This window comes from Molothrus ater, chromosome 2 (assembly GCF_012460135.2).
Source record: "Molothrus ater isolate BHLD 08-10-18 breed brown headed cowbird chromosome 2, BPBGC_Mater_1.1, whole genome shotgun sequence".
Lineage (NCBI taxonomy): Eukaryota > Metazoa > Chordata > Aves > Passeriformes > Icteridae > Molothrus > Molothrus ater.
Genome location: NC_050479.2, coordinates 112,491,625 through 112,509,040, shown reverse-complemented (window position 1 = coordinate 112,509,040; position 17,416 = coordinate 112,491,625). Strand labels below are relative to the sequence as shown.

Below are 17,416 nucleotides of genomic sequence, written 5' to 3'. Positions count from 1 at the left end.
ATCTCATTGCCACTGCTAATTGCAATTAATTTTTCTTTTATACTTTAAACTGTAACTCAGACACTGACCAAAGCTTGCACTATTTGCAAGATTCTAGGGCATCATAATCTCTTTACCTCTCATTAAAAGGGTTTCATGTTTGATGCAGATGAAGGAGTGGGGCCTTGTTAGAGCCTTGTAATGACAATTCCTCCTTCTGCAGGAATTCCCTCATGGGAAAGGGAACACTGCACACAGTGGATATAAACCTCACCAGCTGCACTCCAAGTTGTGCAGCTGAACTGGAAAACACTTATTCCTCCCCTTTCCATCCAAACCCAGAAAGTTAATCATCAAAAACTAATGCTTCCTAAGACCTGTATTAGGCATACCAAGCTGTGCACGTATCAGCAACTGTATTAAGTTGTTATTTGTTCTCCCACGTGGCCCAAGCACAGCAGCTGGATTACATTTCCTGTTACACACAAGATAACATATAATTAGCTAAGGAAGCCTGTCTGTAGAGAAGGGATTTTAATGGAATGTACCCAAGCAGTAACCTGAGGCATTGCAGTGAAATCTCTAAATAGAGAAAGCAGAGAATATCTTTAGAATCAGGATTTGGAGGAGAGGACTCATATTTCTTTGCTTTCCCGTCTTTTGATGAAATTTAAAGCCAAATCCCTTTGCCAAAGTACTTCATTTTGTTGGGAGATTCAATTTGCAGCTCACAGGCAATTTTCACATAAAAAAATTAACCCACTTCCCTAAGACAGTGAGTGGACAGGATATGTAGGACATCAGATATTACTTCTGCTTCATCCTAGTATTATTTAGAATGGAATTAATAAATAGAAGTGAGAAAATAACTGAGCAGTAGAGGCAAGGGGGAAATTAGTTTTCCAATGAGATTTGAGAAGAGATGAAGAGCTGATGAGGCAGAGAGATGATAGAGGAAAGTACCAGATTTAACGAATTAGAAAGCAGCATGACCTTGTTAATTTTTGTATCGGTCTACAGCTGTCTTCACTTAACTTATATAAGAAATGATGTGCAGTCTTAAAATCTAATATTAAACCAAAGACTGCTATTTCTTTGAGTAATCATTAATATGAATTAAAATGAGACATCCTGAATTTGAGTGACAGACTTTTAGGTAAATTGCATGATAGGAATAATGAGAAAATTTAAGACACTCAGTGCATAATGTTTTGAATGACAGAATTATTTTTATAAGAATTAATATGGAAAATTATAAACACCATGAGACTCATCCTTGTTTAGAGGGCACCAGATGTTCCTCTGTGTCTTCTCCAGCCAAGGAGATACTGCATTATGATCTCACATTAATTAACCTGACCCTGCTTGAGTATGGGCTGGAATCAGCCTCAGTGAACAGGAGCCAAACATGTTCTCAGTAGATAAAATAAGGACATTTCTCATAAGAAGCCACCTCATGTAGATCACATTCAGTCCTCAGAATTTCTGGGTGGAATTTTGAAATGTGCAGTAAAATCAGCCATTTATCTTGTAAATTTCTCTACCTTTCTGTGAGGTCTGCATGGCATGTGTGAAGTTCATTGACCCTCAACCTCCCTAGTACTTAAACAGCCAAACCTCTCCATTCAGACACGGCTGTTACAACTCCCCTGTTTCCTTTAAGCACCAGCTGTTACTTTTTTGGTTCAGATTTTTCTTTTATGGTAGATTTTTATATCCTGCAGAATAATGTATGCAGCAGCTCCCAGTGGCATGAGGCTGAAGGGAGCCTGGGGGCTGTGTGACATTATCCATGGCCAGAGGGGTTTGTTTGGTGCTGGTGTGGCTGGGTTCTTGGCATGTGCTGGTTCTTTCTTCTGGGCATGTTTCTTCATTGTTGCTATCCCTGTTGCTAAATTTTAAAGTCAATATCATGATGGGATTGGGGAACAGGTACAGAGTGACGACAACAGGGATAAGCAGCTGGAGCACTTCAGGTATCTGGCCATTTATTGAGTATAAACAGTATAAAAAGCTGCTTGCTTCAAAGGATAACTGGGGAATTCTTAACTTCATGCTAATATTTTTTTTTAATGGACAGTTTTCTTATATTTTTCAAATTATTCAAATCATTTAAGGCATAAGTAGCAATCTACTGCCTGCAAGTAAAATGTTTCTGATATGACTGGAATCAAGAAACGTAGGACTCATGCAATAATACATTTTCATTACATTTTGAACAATTCTCATCAAAACAAGAGTGCTTAGTATTTGGGATGTACAAGAGTTTTTGGGCAGTAGTTTTAGGCAGCACTTAGTGTTTGTTCATAGCATGTCATAGGGAGGCACCAGGGCTCTGAGCAGCACCTCAGGCATTCTCAGCCCTTTGTAGCTCCTGGGCAACGAACCATGTCTGCTGAATGTTTTTAAAAAATAATCACTACAAATGTGCTTTGGGATATAATCATTAAAATGAAATCTCCTAGCTTATTTTAGCATAGTAAGTGGTGTTAAACAAGCTTCTCAGTTTTTCTGTTCTGCTGTTATTAACCCAGTTTCCCAAGGGAAAATATGTAAAAGCCTCAGATTCTAAAAAGAGAAAAAAAAAATAGGTTTTAGAACTGTTGAAAATGAGAGTGACTAATTACCAGACTCTCTGACCGGATATAATTTTTGCCTTGCAGGAAAGAACCTAAGGACCTTGCAGCAGCCATTATTAATGACACTAATATAATTACTGTATAGGAGAAAAAGAAATCTGGGATCTAAATATCAATTACATGCAGCAAAGGGTTTATCAAAGAAGTTCTAAGCTAGACCTCTATTAGATGCCTGGTTTGGCTTGTCTACTAATCATTGTTGTCAATTATTTAGAAACAGCTTCTGAACTTTTGTATTTAATAATAAAGTAGCCTGTAGAGGTATTGCTGTTGTTCCTGCTGAACCAGAAATTCTCAATGAGAAGTATAATGCTGTTTAAGCAAGCCTGGAAGATTTGATATTAAAAAAAACCCCATACTTAAGTCTCTGCTGATCTTTTGTTCTTGCCTGCAGCCAATACCATTTTCTCCAAGGAAAATTACATGTACAGTGCTTATTCCAGTAACTGCTAGAAGAGCTGCACAAATGCAGAAAAACTGTATTAATGGTTTTGTATAAGTGGTTTTCAAATGCTTTCAAGGGCATAGGAATAAGCATAGGAGGTATGCAAACTATTACAAAACAACAAACACATCTAGTTCCATACTTCAAACAAAGCTAAGAAAGCTAAATTCATTGATAACAAAGATTGGTTGCTAATAAAATGATTTATTAATTGTTTTTTTCTATCCTTTAAAGCCTTTGAACCTCAGGAAAAATAGTTTTCAGAATTGTGCACTGACACAGCAATAAAATAAAAATAAAAATAATAATAATAATAATAATAATAATAATAATAATAATAATAATAATAATAATAATAATAATAATAATAATAATAATAATGTTAACTTCAGGAATCAGTGTTAATCTTAAGTATGTGTTTAGGTGGGGTGAAAAAATCAGAAGCAGCTGTTTTATAGAGCAGAAAGTTTCAGCTAAGGAAACATTTAGATGATTTTGATGAGCATACTGTAAAAAAGAAATGTTTTCTCATCAGAGATAATGTATCAGTTGCACAAAAGGAAGTTTCACAGATTTTTACCAAAAAAATGGTAAGTTTTGTGAACAATGACCTAAATATAATAAGCATACCTGCCAAAAGATGGTCATCTAAATGAAAGTGCTTTCCTTATTTATAAATTAAATACAATGTCTACGTCTCCACATCTCTGAAATGAGTCAGAATGCTTCCTTTAGACTCTCTTAAAATACAAAGTAGCTTTAAAATTCAAAAAAATCATCTGTGAGCCCAAACTGTTTTAAAAACTAAAGCTAGCACAGTGATTTTTGTAATACATGGATGACTTGTTGTTCATAAATTGTTGATTTGCAGCCATAAAGGTGGATTCACAGATTAAATCAAGATACATGCCTTGAGACATGAGTTTATATCTTTGTCTAAATGAAGGAATGTTCAGATATTGTTTCATTTACAGTTTCTTCCTGCAATATTCAATGCATTCAAGAGATACCTAGAGAGGTAGAAAAGTGTGCATCATTTTGGAGAGTAAAACCAAAAAAAGTTCCTTTTTTTTATGTCTCTTTTTTTCTAAGACTGCATTTCAGTTGTACTTTAAGCACAGAAAAGGACACGATATTAGTTTTCCTCTTTGAATGGTCTCCTTTTCACATTAAATGAAGCCACTGACTGTGTAATATTAGCAACCTCTTTTTTATTAAGTAGCACTGTCCCCAAAGCAGCCATTCTGGGAGAAGGGACAAATATCCAAAGGGAAAGAGGAAGCCCCTTTAGGGAGAGCCCTTCCATCTTAATGCACTAAACCACTACTTTCCTGTTTAATATCAGTATAATCAATTTACTATGTATTAAACAAAAGCTATGGGTTTGGCTTGTGGATGTGGTTGTTGGAATCAAAATGAACATTAGAGGAGATTTTAATTTAAATTAATAATTTCATCAGCCAACTTGAATTCATAAAAATTGTACCACAATCAGTAACTCCCATGTACTTTTGTTAGGTTAGGTTTGTACCTGAACAAACCCACAAATGTTTATTTGACTGATTGAAACAAGCAAAAATCTTACAAGTCTCTCTTTTTCTTTTGAATTTTTTAATGTGTTTGCATTAATAGTTTCAAAGTGCCCTTTCTTGATGTGCTTGTTGGGATGGCTGAGTTAACAACCTATTATTATGTACTCCGTACCGAGCTGTTAATAGCTTCAGAGTCTTTTGCAGGAATTCACCTGCTGCTCATAAACACATTTATGTTGCTCTAGGAATTTCACCAGGTTGATGCATCTTGTATTTGCAATGACCTTGTACAAACTACCTGGTTTTCATGTACATACAAGTATTCATATTATATTAACAAAAGTCTTTAGTGGCTGGAGCAGCTCTTTTTAAAAAGGTATTGACATCCATCTGTGAATTTTGTTAACATTTATTCAGACTTTTTCTTGTTGTTTTTACCACCACCAGAAATGATATTTCTGCTCAAGTTAGCTACATCAGAAATGGGCACTTCCCCAAAAAAATGAGCAAAAACTTACTGTGTCAGTTTTGAAAGTGCAAAATCAGCTTTTTGATTTACTTGCTGGTTTGTTTACTTTGCCCTTGAAATTCATGTTCAATTAATTGGAAAAAAAGATTGCTGTTTTTGCTTTATACCCCATTAACTCACCGAGGTGTTTGAAGAAAACATAAACCTAAGAAATATGCTGTATTTATTGTTGATGTATTGCCAAGTTCTGCTCTACAGTCATGACACCAGAGGTGAATTCAGCCCTTCTGAGTTAGCATTACAAGACAGATGTTTGCTGTTTGCCTCCATTGAGACACAAAAAGATTTTTACATGTGCTCACAAATACACCAAAAAATGTGATATTTCAGTGACTTCAATGGCTATTATATGTTTATATCTGAAGAGGCTTGCATAATGAAAAGCAATCCACAATCTCTATATAGAGATCAGCAGGTTCCCTCTTGCCTCTGATTTATTATTTGTATTGCACTGATTAAAGTCAAACATTAGTTAGTGTCAGATTTTGTGTTTTAGGGCCAAAATTCTTCCTTCAAAATTGATTTTTGCTGGATGGTTGAAATCTATCTTAATATTGTCAGCATTATTCTATGCTTATAAATCCCAGTTTTCTTTGAAAAGGGAAGTATTTGTCCCAAAGACACGCATTCACAGTTAGCATATGAAAGACTTGTTACCATTTAACATTCATATGGTCTGAAATGAATCTTAATGACTTCTGTCATTTTTTTTCCAGAATAGAAAATCTGAATAGCAATCTGAATCAATTCAGTCTATAAAAGTAGATATTTTGCTTACTTAAATAAAAGTGATAGCTTTAGTAATACCACTGAATTTGTTTTCAAGCTGTTGTATATCAATATAGATCTTTTCTGGATTTGCCAGGCAGGAAACATTCAGTAGCAAATGAAAAGAGAAAATTCTGCATTAGTCTGCTCTTCTAATATTAAAAGTTATTTATGTAGAAGATTTAAACTAAGCTAAAACCAATTTAAATTAAGCCCAGGGAGTCTACATGTCCTAACATCCTAAAAGGCTGCAGCACATCTTAGAAAAGAGTTTTAAAGCCATGATTCTACAAGAGATTTTTAGTACAGAATGTGGTTTTTACGAGGGTGTTTGTAGAGCTGCAAGCATCCCGCAGGAGTTGAAATTTCCCAGCAAGGTGTTACAAACCTGACAAAATATTCAGCACTGAAAGGAAGCCCTAATTCAAATCCTGGCCCTATCTGCCTGTGAATATTGTAGGGATTCTGAAATGAAGTGAATAAAGCCAATTTGTCAGCAGCACTATTAGAGCCGAGTTCTGTGTAGCTGACTTAGTGCTGTACTATATTTTTGGATTGGTGGAATCATTTGATTTTCACAGCTTTGAAGATATGTTGTGGGCTGTTGGGATTTTTTAGGGGGGAATGGGAAAGGATTGTTTGGGGCTTTTAGGGGATTTTTTGTTTGTTTTGTAGGGTTTTTTGCTTGGGGGGTTGTTAAAGTAGAATGCTGCCTGCTCTGTACTGCATCGAGTCACCTCACTGTAGAAGTCTTCTGAAGAATTGGATGATTGCTCTTGTATTGAAATTCCACTTCCCTTGTAAGATGCTTCTCTGCATTTAAGTTGCCTTCACACTTCCATAGGAAATAGGATCACCACAATTTTGAGTTTTGCCACAGCAATTCTGTGTGCACAGCTGTGATGTTACTCATGCTGGTTGGTAATGCTGGGTGTGAGAAGTTTGCCTGCCCCATGGCTCAGCAACTTGGAGATCTTCAGGTGTTTGGACTGTGACTTTTTTCACATCACACAAATTGTCCCTTTTTGTTATCTTTCTTCCAGGGTCTTGCATTTTCAATTTAAATATTTCATTATCCAGTTGACCTACTTCCCATCTGTAACTAGAAGTACTGTTTCTATGATATACACAGATATTTCAAAATTGGCTGAACATATTACTGATATTGATTGTTATTCACTAATTTCTTATACACAAGAAACTAAAGTATATTCAATAAATTGTCAGAAAATGGATTTTTTTTAAAAATCCCCACAGTATTTTTTAAACACAGTTTGTAATTAAACTTGTTGCCTAGGGATGTTTTGGAGGCCACAAGCAAATTTGGTTGAAGGAATAATTAAGGAAATTCCTGGAAGAAAAGTCCATGAGCTGTAAAACACAATGAGGTAAATTTACTTAATTCAGAAAGCCGCTGATCTGCAGATTGCTGGGCTCTGGGGGAGTGTTAAGGGTAAGAATGGGGGGAAGGAACCTGCAGAGGCACCAGGACCTCATTCAGAATTGTGAACCATGAACCTCGTACACCAGTGAAATGGCTTGGGAATCAGCCCACTCTATATCCATAGTTCTCTGGGCTTGTTTCACAGCAGAGGAATTTTCCAATCTTCAAATTTTCCGTATTGCTTCTGTTTTCTGTTGCACTGTATTTGTCAGCAGGTTTATTACATCATCATGAAGTAGACCTCACCATTAGGTATTGCAGGAGAAACTGTGCTTTACTGTCCTAAGGTGAATTTTGAGTACTACTTGAGTTGAATTTTTTACTTTAGAAATTTTGTTTATGCTTGCAGTAGCTTCCTGCTTCTTTCCAACTGGAAAAGAAACTTAAAATGAGTGAAAAGATTAGAAAATACTTTGAGGCAGCTAGAGAAGCTGTCTCTTTTATATGCAGAAATTGAGAGATTTCTGGAGGTCCTGGTGCAGAGGTTTTCACTGGTAAACATTTTTAATTAACAAACAACCATTATCAGAGTAACTACTTATTACTGCCAGTAAGATGGGATTTAATATCTATACTCTAGACTCTAATCTATCTGACAACCCAGGCCATGTTCTCCAGCTGCCTTTGTAATAAGCTGGATTGCTCCCTGTTCCATCCTTAACTTAAGGCCTGGTTTTATTTCATTTTGATCTTCTTGTTGGGACAATCAGCTCTCTCCTGTCTGCTGCCTTCACACCTGGCAGTCCCACTTGGCCCCGATGTGAACCACTCAGTTTTTGCTCTGCCCAGCCCTCACCTCCCTGTGCTGGTGAGAATTCTAACATTGTTTTAAAGCTTCCCTGTCCTCATCTCTCTCCTCATTTAATTTTCTGCTTTTCATGGTTCACCTCACATCAACTCGTTTCTGCCTTTCCAAGTATATAATCCAATTAAAATGCATTTTGTCTGGGGTTTGACCTTTCTGTATTTTCTTTATGATTGGTTATCTGTTCTTCCCCTTTTCATGTTGACAGCTTCACTTTTATGTATGGAAAAAGTGATGAACTGACTGACAGGCAATCAAAATATAAAATATTGAATGGCCAAACAGGTAAAGGACACTTGAGTGTTTCAGCTCCCCAGACTGTTACATCTCAGATTAATCAGGAGGGAGGCCAAGGAGGGAAGGGACAGGGTTACAACCTGAAGGGGCTGATGCCTCTAAGTGCTGCACATTTCTCCTCTGAAGCAAACACTAGAGCCACTGGCAATTTTCTATCTGGTCCTGATTTTTTGCTGCCACAGTTTTCTGCTTAGTTTAGATTGGTCCTCAGATCTTTGCAACACTTTTCTAAATTTACTGAAGTTTGTGGTTCAGCTGAAAACCAAAGATACAGGGGTTTTTAGGAAGAACATTTTTTAAGAATCTTAATGGAATCATTTACTTCTAGTTCTCTTATTGTAATTTTCCTACCACTCTGTGTTGCATTAAAAATTTACCTAATCCTCTTGATCAGATTGTAATCAGTAATAAATGTTAGAAGCACATTTTTGAATATTTAAGTATTTTCTAAAATCTTCTGCCAGCATTCCTGTTAATTGATGTACTGTAGGTCAAAATAGTTTTCTAGGAGAAAATCACACACAAAATTAATAAATGTAAAGAAACTTTCAAAGGCAGACACCAAGTTCCACAGGTGTAGTTAATTTTATTGCTTTCAGTGTAATTACTCCTTATCTACAACAATCTGTGTAAGGTGACAAAGGTGCTATGACTAGAGGGAACAGGCATTCAGAAATTGTATTATGAAAATATTTTATTGTAAAGAAAGAAAATACTTTTTGAGAGTCATTGGGGGAAAATTAGTTGTGAGAGGAGTATAGGCTCTATAAATCAGAGGCAGTTTCCATAAATTAGAGCTATGGGGATTCTGTTTTTATTCATCACAATGAGTAAGTACAAACTCCACAGTTTGATATTACTTGTCTTGAATAGATTCTATTTGAACTGATTAATCAATCAATGACTATACCTAATAATTAACTACTGTGTTATCCTAATGGGTATCACAGCCTTAAAGTTCAGGTGACTATAGAGTGCCAGCATAGCTGATCCCCTGGGAAAAGTAAGGAAGAATTTGGAGATCTCATTGCACAGTGGACCAGAGCTATGATCAGTAAACATTGCTGTCTCCAGAATTGTGGTCATTCCTTTAAAATAATGATGCTTCCTCTGTAGGTCACATTTTGTGTGTTCCTCAGACTGATGTACATAGGAAAGGGGAAAGATGTGACCAAATGGTCTCATAAAAAATTCCTTTTTATTATTGGTGCTTTTATTTAAACATTTATAGCACCTGAATCATGAAACTCCAAATCTTCTTTACTTTAATGTGGTACTTACTCAGCTTTGACATTGTGCTTCAGTGTACAGGATAAAGACCTGGTCCCTCTGGTATATAGATTTAATCTCTATTAGTTCTTCTTTCAGTTAAATAACAGTGCTCTGAAAAGGCCAGGCAGGATTATGTGGCTTAATACAGAATTTTCATGTTGCAGGACAATAGATACAGACTAGAAAATGTGTTTGCAAACAGCTGATAGTAAATTCAGTTACTCTCCCTGGATTCTTTCTGCACACACATACTTGAAAGTTGTGGGTACAATAAGTCTCTTTTAGCTGGCAGAAGGTGGAAATCCTTTTCCCTAGGGTCTGTTTAAGAAGATTTTTGTTACTTGTGGCACTCAATGAGCTGAATACCTCCATTGCCAGTCATAAAATAAGCTAGAATAAGAGTATATAGCTCCCATTATATATTCTAAATTATGGCAAATTATATTTGGTTAAATTGATAAACTAAAGACTGATACTATTTTTATTAGAGCCATGTCTCTTTCAGCCACTCAAATATTAATGGTGACAAATATTGTATGCCTGAAAGTGCCAGGATTTTATCAGTGCTTTACTGGTAAATTTAATCTTTTAAAGGTTATTTCAGCACTACAAGCAAAATTCAGCATTTCAGCTTTAATTTCAATTGATTTTTTTTTTCACTAAAGATTTTGAGATAAATAATCTTTTTCTCACCTATAACATCAGTATGTGCACTCTTTGATTGCCACAGGAGTCTAAAGTGATGAAAGGTCATCATATTTTGGTTAGCATTTATCAATATTTTTCTTATATGTGTCCACACAGTCTTCATTTCTGTGCTCTTTCCCTCTGTACTAAGGTGGGGATAAAATTAGAGAGCAATTTTTTCACACAGGTGTGGCATGTGATAGTTTATCTATTTAACATAGTTATCTATTTATTTAAAATTGTTAATGTTTTTGGGGGAATCCCCTTTCTTTTAAGTCTATGAGAAAAAATGATGCCAATCATCACAATAATAGAACATGTGGATATTGACTGCTACTCTGCTGCACTGCAGAAGCAGAAAGCATTTCATTAATATTTATCCTCTGATGGTGCTACTCCATTAAATGAGGTGGTCCAGTCTTAGACCATTAGCACCATTGTGTCTTCCACTCAGCCAGTCTGTCTCTCTAGATATGAAAAAAATGCCTTATCTATAAAGCCAAGTATAAAATTAGGATAGATACAGACCCAGATAAGCAGAGGTGGCTGCAGGAAAGGATTTGATTCTGAAAGGTTTTCCTGTTCATGCACAGAGCAAACTGTCATGGATTTGTGAACATTGTCCCTCATAATCAGAACAGACTCCATTTACAAGAAGAATCACACAAATAATAAGAAAAATACAATTTCCTTAGAAACAGAGATAGCATTTTCAAAGTTCATAATATAATTCTGTTTAACTTGGATAGGTAGTCATAGAGTTGGTATTACATTGTGTAACAACATTGGCATAGCTTGCATTTGGGTTCTATTTATATTTTAATTACAGATTTTCACCAAGATAAATTTGCAATAGGCTATGGAAGAGGTCTTATGAATTTCCTCATATCAGATTGTCTCTCATAGTTATATGAGTATATTATATTAGATAGACTCCTTGTACTCATGCTTAACCCCTCAGACCCTGTGTTCTCAGAGCTGCTTCTTGTGAGTCCTTTGCCACCTTAACATCACAAATGCTGCTCTGATACTGATGTAAAGCATGAGAGCATTTCTTGTGTCCCTTTTCTTTTTGTGAATGCTGAACCATATATAGTAGCCAACTATATATTATCTTACTTCTTATGTACCATGGGAGGTACAGCCATATCAGTTAAAATTATGTTTTATTTTGCAGATTTTGCAGTCTGTAGTTATCAAGTACAGAATAAATGTAGTGGCCTTTCCCATTGATTCTGGCCCTGTCACTGTCTAGGTCAGAAATCTATCACAGAGATAGATCCTTCTAGCACACAAAATCATGCTTCTTTTAGATGGAAAATAGGGTGCCTGATAAGTGAGTCTATATATATATATACCTGTATTTTGCCACAACATGAAAGCAGATCTGGGAAAAGCATGCACTGACATCCAAGAAGTACAGTTAGGTCCTTCCATTTAAAATTGACTTTTTGAACATAGAATACCTGCAGAAGTGAGTGCATATGGTTTATAGCAAGAAAAATACAAAGCATCCCATACTTCTGTGCAGACTAGAATTGTATTTTTTTTTTGTTCTGAGTCCATCTTCAGCCTTCCTGGGAAAGATCATGGCAGAAGGAGTGGCCAGCCTTGAGAGACTTCTCTGTGCACCTCTGTGGAAAGCTCTGGCTTTCCAGGTAGGCTGCAGATCAGTTATCAAGAGAATGGAGCAATGGCAAAGCATCCACTCTTTGGAGAGTTCTCTGTATGAATCCAGTCCTAAAAGGCTGAATTCTTTGTGCAAAACATTCCAGCCCTGGGAAGTTTCCAGCTATGAATCATTTTGTCTTGAGTTTGAACAAATTTTTCCTCAAGCTCCTGAAGCTTGTTCTCAAACCAGGGTGACAGGTTCCCTTTCCATTATTTCACATGCAGTAACAAATCTTGCCCCCTTTCCCACATGACAGCACTATTACTTTTAAGGTTTGGGTACTCCCAGACATCATTTTTCAGTCTGTGGGACGGATGGCATGAGAGGCTGCAGAAAGAAAGGACAGGGGAGGGCATGAAGAAGGGACCCTTCAGGGCTTCCTGCAGGCAATCCCAGGCAGGTGGTGAGGAAGCAATAAGCCAGACAACCCCTGGAGGTGGCCAAAATAGCTTCCAGAAGGGACAGGTAGTGATGGCTGCCCCTCAGCAGCTTGAAGGACCCATTTTGTTGATTAAATGTCACCATCACAGCCCTTGTCATGCTCATTGTCTTTGACCACTACAAATAATGAATTATATTTGCTGCCTGCCTGTCCACACCCCTGGCTATGCAGGCAGTGTATCCCAAATGTGTGTTTTACACAAGCAGTACTTAGCCTGAAATAATATATAATTGATTGGGGTTTTTTTCCAAAAGTCATTTTGGAAACAATTTGGAAAAGAAACTATTTGGAAAAGAGTCTTTCTCAGATTCTTTTCCAAAAGTCATTCCCAATTTTTGCTGCTGCTGGCTTTTTTCTGCAGGCTTCAGGGAGGAAATCTTGTCATTGGATCTTGGGGAATCTCCACTGATTTTTAATTTTTTTTTTTTAAATTCAGTTTCCATTCTCCTCTTAAAGACCCTATTGTTTTTTTACAATTCCATCAGTTTTCTCTGCAATCTCTCCAGCAGGTCAGAAGAAGCAGTACATTGTAAATGCTAGGACTTGATATCAAGCAGTAAGGTAGTCTAGGGAAAAGAAACAGCTTGCATCTATTACAGTGTACAGTGAAATTCTTTAGGTGCTGGTCTCTTCCTTGGCTTACAGAGTCTAAATAAAAATTTCCAGAGCATTTCAAAGTATAAAGTCACTGCCCCTCTATGGGCCATGACTGAATCATGCTAATACCTGTACAAAACAAACCTTTGCAGTGAAGACTTCAAGATCTTTCCTTCACAGGAAGTCATGTAAGCTTTATCAGAAAAAAAAGAAGCACCCATCACTCAAACAAGTAGGCTTTCTGTCAGAAAAAATAGGTAGTTTCTGAAATGCATTAAAGCATGTCTAAAATCCACTATATCTGTTCAAAGTGAAGTTACAAAATTTCAAGTAATTGGGAGAAGTCGTATATTTAAAGAAGTAATTAGATGGTGTATTAATTATAGTCTCTATCTGTAAGATTACATGTACATTTTATCCTACTATTTCAATTTAAATGCATGCTCCTCACAGCTTCAAATTTTGGTGAGATTGTAGAAAAAAATCAATACTTCCTCTTACTGTATTTTCTCAAATTATTTCCACTGTTTGAAGTGCAAGTTAAATGCAGTAATTTTTAATATTGATCATTGTTGCCTTCCTCCTGCTCCTTCCCTTAACAGAATCATGAGGTTGCTTCTGTGTGTTTGTTTTTTAATCTGGTTTTCTCAGCCATCTCCCTGTATTCCTACTGGGGGATAGTGATCCACCTGCTGCCCTGTGCTAATGTGATTTGTTACGCATGGCTGAAGTTAACTCAGAGTGTTTTATAAATACTGTCGTTTTTTATTAAAAAAGTGCATGCATATTGCTGAGAAGAGGTTAAAAGTCCAACAGAATCTGACTGAAATCTAATCCTCTCCTGGTTATATCTCTTCTGTGAACTAGATTTCCTTCTGAACAGGCTGAAAGCCCCCTTTGAATAACTTACACCTGCTCTAATATCACTGCATGGTATAATAAACCTGTATGGTGCCCTGTGGGCGTCACAGTTGGACTGTTAAGCACATGCCAAGGACATTACTGCTCTGTTTGGAGACAAATCCTGCTCTAAGGGAGCAAACCTAGCCTTAAGGCAGCACATAAAATATTACAGATTACTGGTTTATCAAGTAACTAATGACAGGGAATAAATGTTCTTCTTCCAAGTCATCCTCTCATGTAAAAGCATCATTCAAGACCTGTCTAGCAAAGCAGCACTCAGTTAAAGCACAGAAATTGATGTTTCTGGTCTCCATACTGGAGCAGCTGATCTGCAGTGGTAATTCCCAGAGCCCATAATTCTCAGGGATCTCTGTGAGACACAGGAATTCTCAGCAGCTGCCTGGGAACAACTGCCAGGAGATTAACAGGGGACTTTTGCACAGAGTATTTCTCCTTATAGAGTTTCAAAGTGAATTTCTTGTATGACTACATTTCAGCTACCTGGAAAGAGACATTGAGCTCAGCAGCAGTGAAGCAGCTGAACCATGCTCAAAGTTGACAGGCTTTAAAGAAAAAGTTAATTCCTATTTTCTTTTACCCACAGGTCTACCCACGGATAGCGCCGGCATTTTGGCACTACCTGCGGGTAGAAGTGAGTAGCGGGTATTTGAATACTCCCACATCTTTATTTTGCAGCTTGGTAGTGTTTCCTGACCTCCTAGTTTGTCCATTGTGCAAAAATAATGAGCTTCCATTCTAGTTGCCATTCTTCTGTGAATGTAGTCTTGTAGTAATTCATGCCGGTTTGACTATGGTTGGGTTGGTTGCTAACCCAAGTCATAAAAACATGTCTGTATGCAGGATTAAAGACAAAAAAACCTGAAACCTAAAAGTCAAGGCCATATCATACATTCTGACTATAGCACAGAACCAAAGTACAGAAATCCATATCTGCACCTCCTTTTATAAACATATTTTACATTCATGAGAAGAATATGGAGCTTCAGTTCTGTTATATCATTTTTGCAAAGATTGTTCAACTCAACTTGATATCATTTCTTTCCTCTTTTGTCCCTCAGGAGCATGAGCAGCTCAGCTATTCCTCCACAAGGTCCAAGGCTCCAAGTGTTATCATCACAGGTCTCAAGCCAGCCACCAAGTATATATTTCATATCAGAGTCAGGACGGCAGCAGGATACAGCGGCTATAGCCAGAAGTTTGAATTTGAAACTGGAGATGAAAGTAAGTTTCACTGAAGGGAAAAAAAAAAAAATACAACTGAAGTAGTAACTAATTTTAAAACAATGAGACATTGGGAGTTTGAATGGCTGAACCCATACCATTTGTTTATCACAAATTGGCCAGTTCTAGGTGATAAAAAACAAGCCTCAGACTCACAGATCTGGATTTACAACAACACATAGAAATGTTTGCCCAATGCTGCAGCTGAAGGAATGTTCTCTTCCATAAAATTTCCTTGTGGGTCCCTTCCAAGCTAAGATGCTCTAGGATTCTCTGATCCTTTCCTTCCTTACAGAAGTCTTGCCTCTTGACATCTAGAAATACCCTTAGCCAGGCTTTCCCTAAGTCCAGCAGCTCCACACAAGCTCCCAGTGATGGACTCTTCACCCTGCAGTTGTCAGTGCTCCCAGACTCCACTAAAAAACCTGAAAACTTGTATATGCATTTCCATCAACGAGTAAACCTACTAAATTTGGCACTAAGAAGCAAGAAGCCTTCCTGTTCCTACAAAATATGCAAAAAGGCTTCATGTGTGATGTTCATGCTCTGAACAATTTTATATTTGTCATGTGTTGCCCTCCATGTTCAAAGAAACATAGAAAAAGGTATTTACATGTATTTGAGAGGAAATTAGTGTAGTAGATGCAACATTAAAACACTCATTAATTATATTACTTTAATTAGCCAATTATGTATACCATGTTTTTCATTAGTGTTTTAGAATTCAAGTTGTTTAATCTAATGTACAGACTCAGAACTATGTAAGTGCTTCTAAGAGCACCCAGGGATTTGTGTTTCATTTTTATTGCTTCTTAACTTCTATTTCAAAAATCAATCAGGGATAGATTTCCAAGTGCTTAATGCCTAATTGGCCTTTTTAAAATTTGCTGGGTACTTAAGCCAATTGGTTTGAATAGGAGTTGAGCACTTGGGTGCTTTCAAGAATTTCAGTAGATCTTGTCTGTATCTTCTGGTGCAACAAATACAAGGCTTAATTCATGTAAAATAAAATAGTATTTGAACCTCTATGAGGTTTCACATTGTGAAAATGTCACTTGCCCATCTAAATCAGGAAGACTGTGGCTCCAGTGACATTTCCTTCATTGGTATTGAGGGAATCTCCTGGGAGTGACATTCTCCTTACTCCATCCTGGCCTCCATCTCTCCTTCTCAGTGCACTGATGCAGCTGGCTGCATGGTAAGCTTAATTTTAATGTCATTTTTCAGTATAACATCAAAGCTGAACCTGATACTGAAATAAACTGGGAAAATAAATCTGTTTATGATGCCATAAACAGACCTAACACAGTTTATCTCTCAATAATTCTGTTTTCTTTTACTTCTGTGTCTAAGCACTTGCTGCCTAAACTAGTACCTGGTTTCACATAGCTGAATAAATAGAATACAGCAATGGTTTTGTCAGTATTTCAAGATACTGAGTAACATTTGCACAGAGAGATTTGGGAGAGTTGTGTTGAGATTTGGGCAGCTTGGTTCTGTCAGTACCCATAAATGTTAATTTGCCCTTGCTGACCTGCATCTGTCTTACAAACCAGTCCTACTCCAGCTGTGTAGGAATCTCTCTTCATCATTTATTATTCTGGCAGTGGGTAGCTCAGCTGAAAATTTTCTGATTTTTTAAATATACGTTTTTCTCAATTTTTCTGAAAGAAAGCAAATAATATTAGGCCAAGACAGACTATTGCAACTGTCTCAGCCCTCCTCACTAGAAACAAGTCACTTAATGAAAATTCCACTTTTGCAATTACTTTTTGTGGACTTTCAATTAGATTTGTATTAACTCAAAAGTAGCATTTTCATGAGAAGGCTGGGAAGAATATATTGTTTTAAAAGTCTGTGTTGTGAAAAGAGAATTTATCAACCAACACTCTAATGAAAATAATAAAAAAAAAATTATGTGTTGGATAAAAATCCTTCTTAATTGGCCTTAGATTGTAAAATTTTCCAGCTCTTTGCCAATTGAATATTTTACAGTGGAGAAGAATTAATTCCCAGACCAGATGCAAGTAAACATCCAAGGTTATTCCATTTACTCTGCTTGAATGTTGACAGAATTTGTTAATAGATGGTGCTAAAGCAAGCAATCAAAATTTAAGGTTTTTTATTTAGTAACCTAATTATAGAAAATTAATGATTGATCAG

General features: G+C 36.6%; 1 protein-coding gene across 4 annotated transcripts in view; it reads left to right on the top strand.

Annotated features, from left to right (window-relative positions):
* The window catches only part of EPHA6 (EPH receptor A6), a 374,340-nt gene that overhangs the window by 252,970 nt on the left and 103,954 nt on the right, over positions 1-17,416 (top strand). For 2 of the 4 annotated variants that reach the window (XM_036388927.2, XM_036388906.2), the window contains exons 7-8: positions 14,616-14,663; positions 15,091-15,253. In XM_036388927.2, the coding sequence (XP_036244820.1) occupies positions 14,616-14,663; positions 15,091-15,253 (211 nt within the window). The remainder of the gene's footprint in view (positions 1-14,615; positions 14,664-15,090; positions 15,254-17,416) is intronic. The other 2 variants (XM_036388943.2, XM_036388917.2) reach the window with 1 other exon arrangement.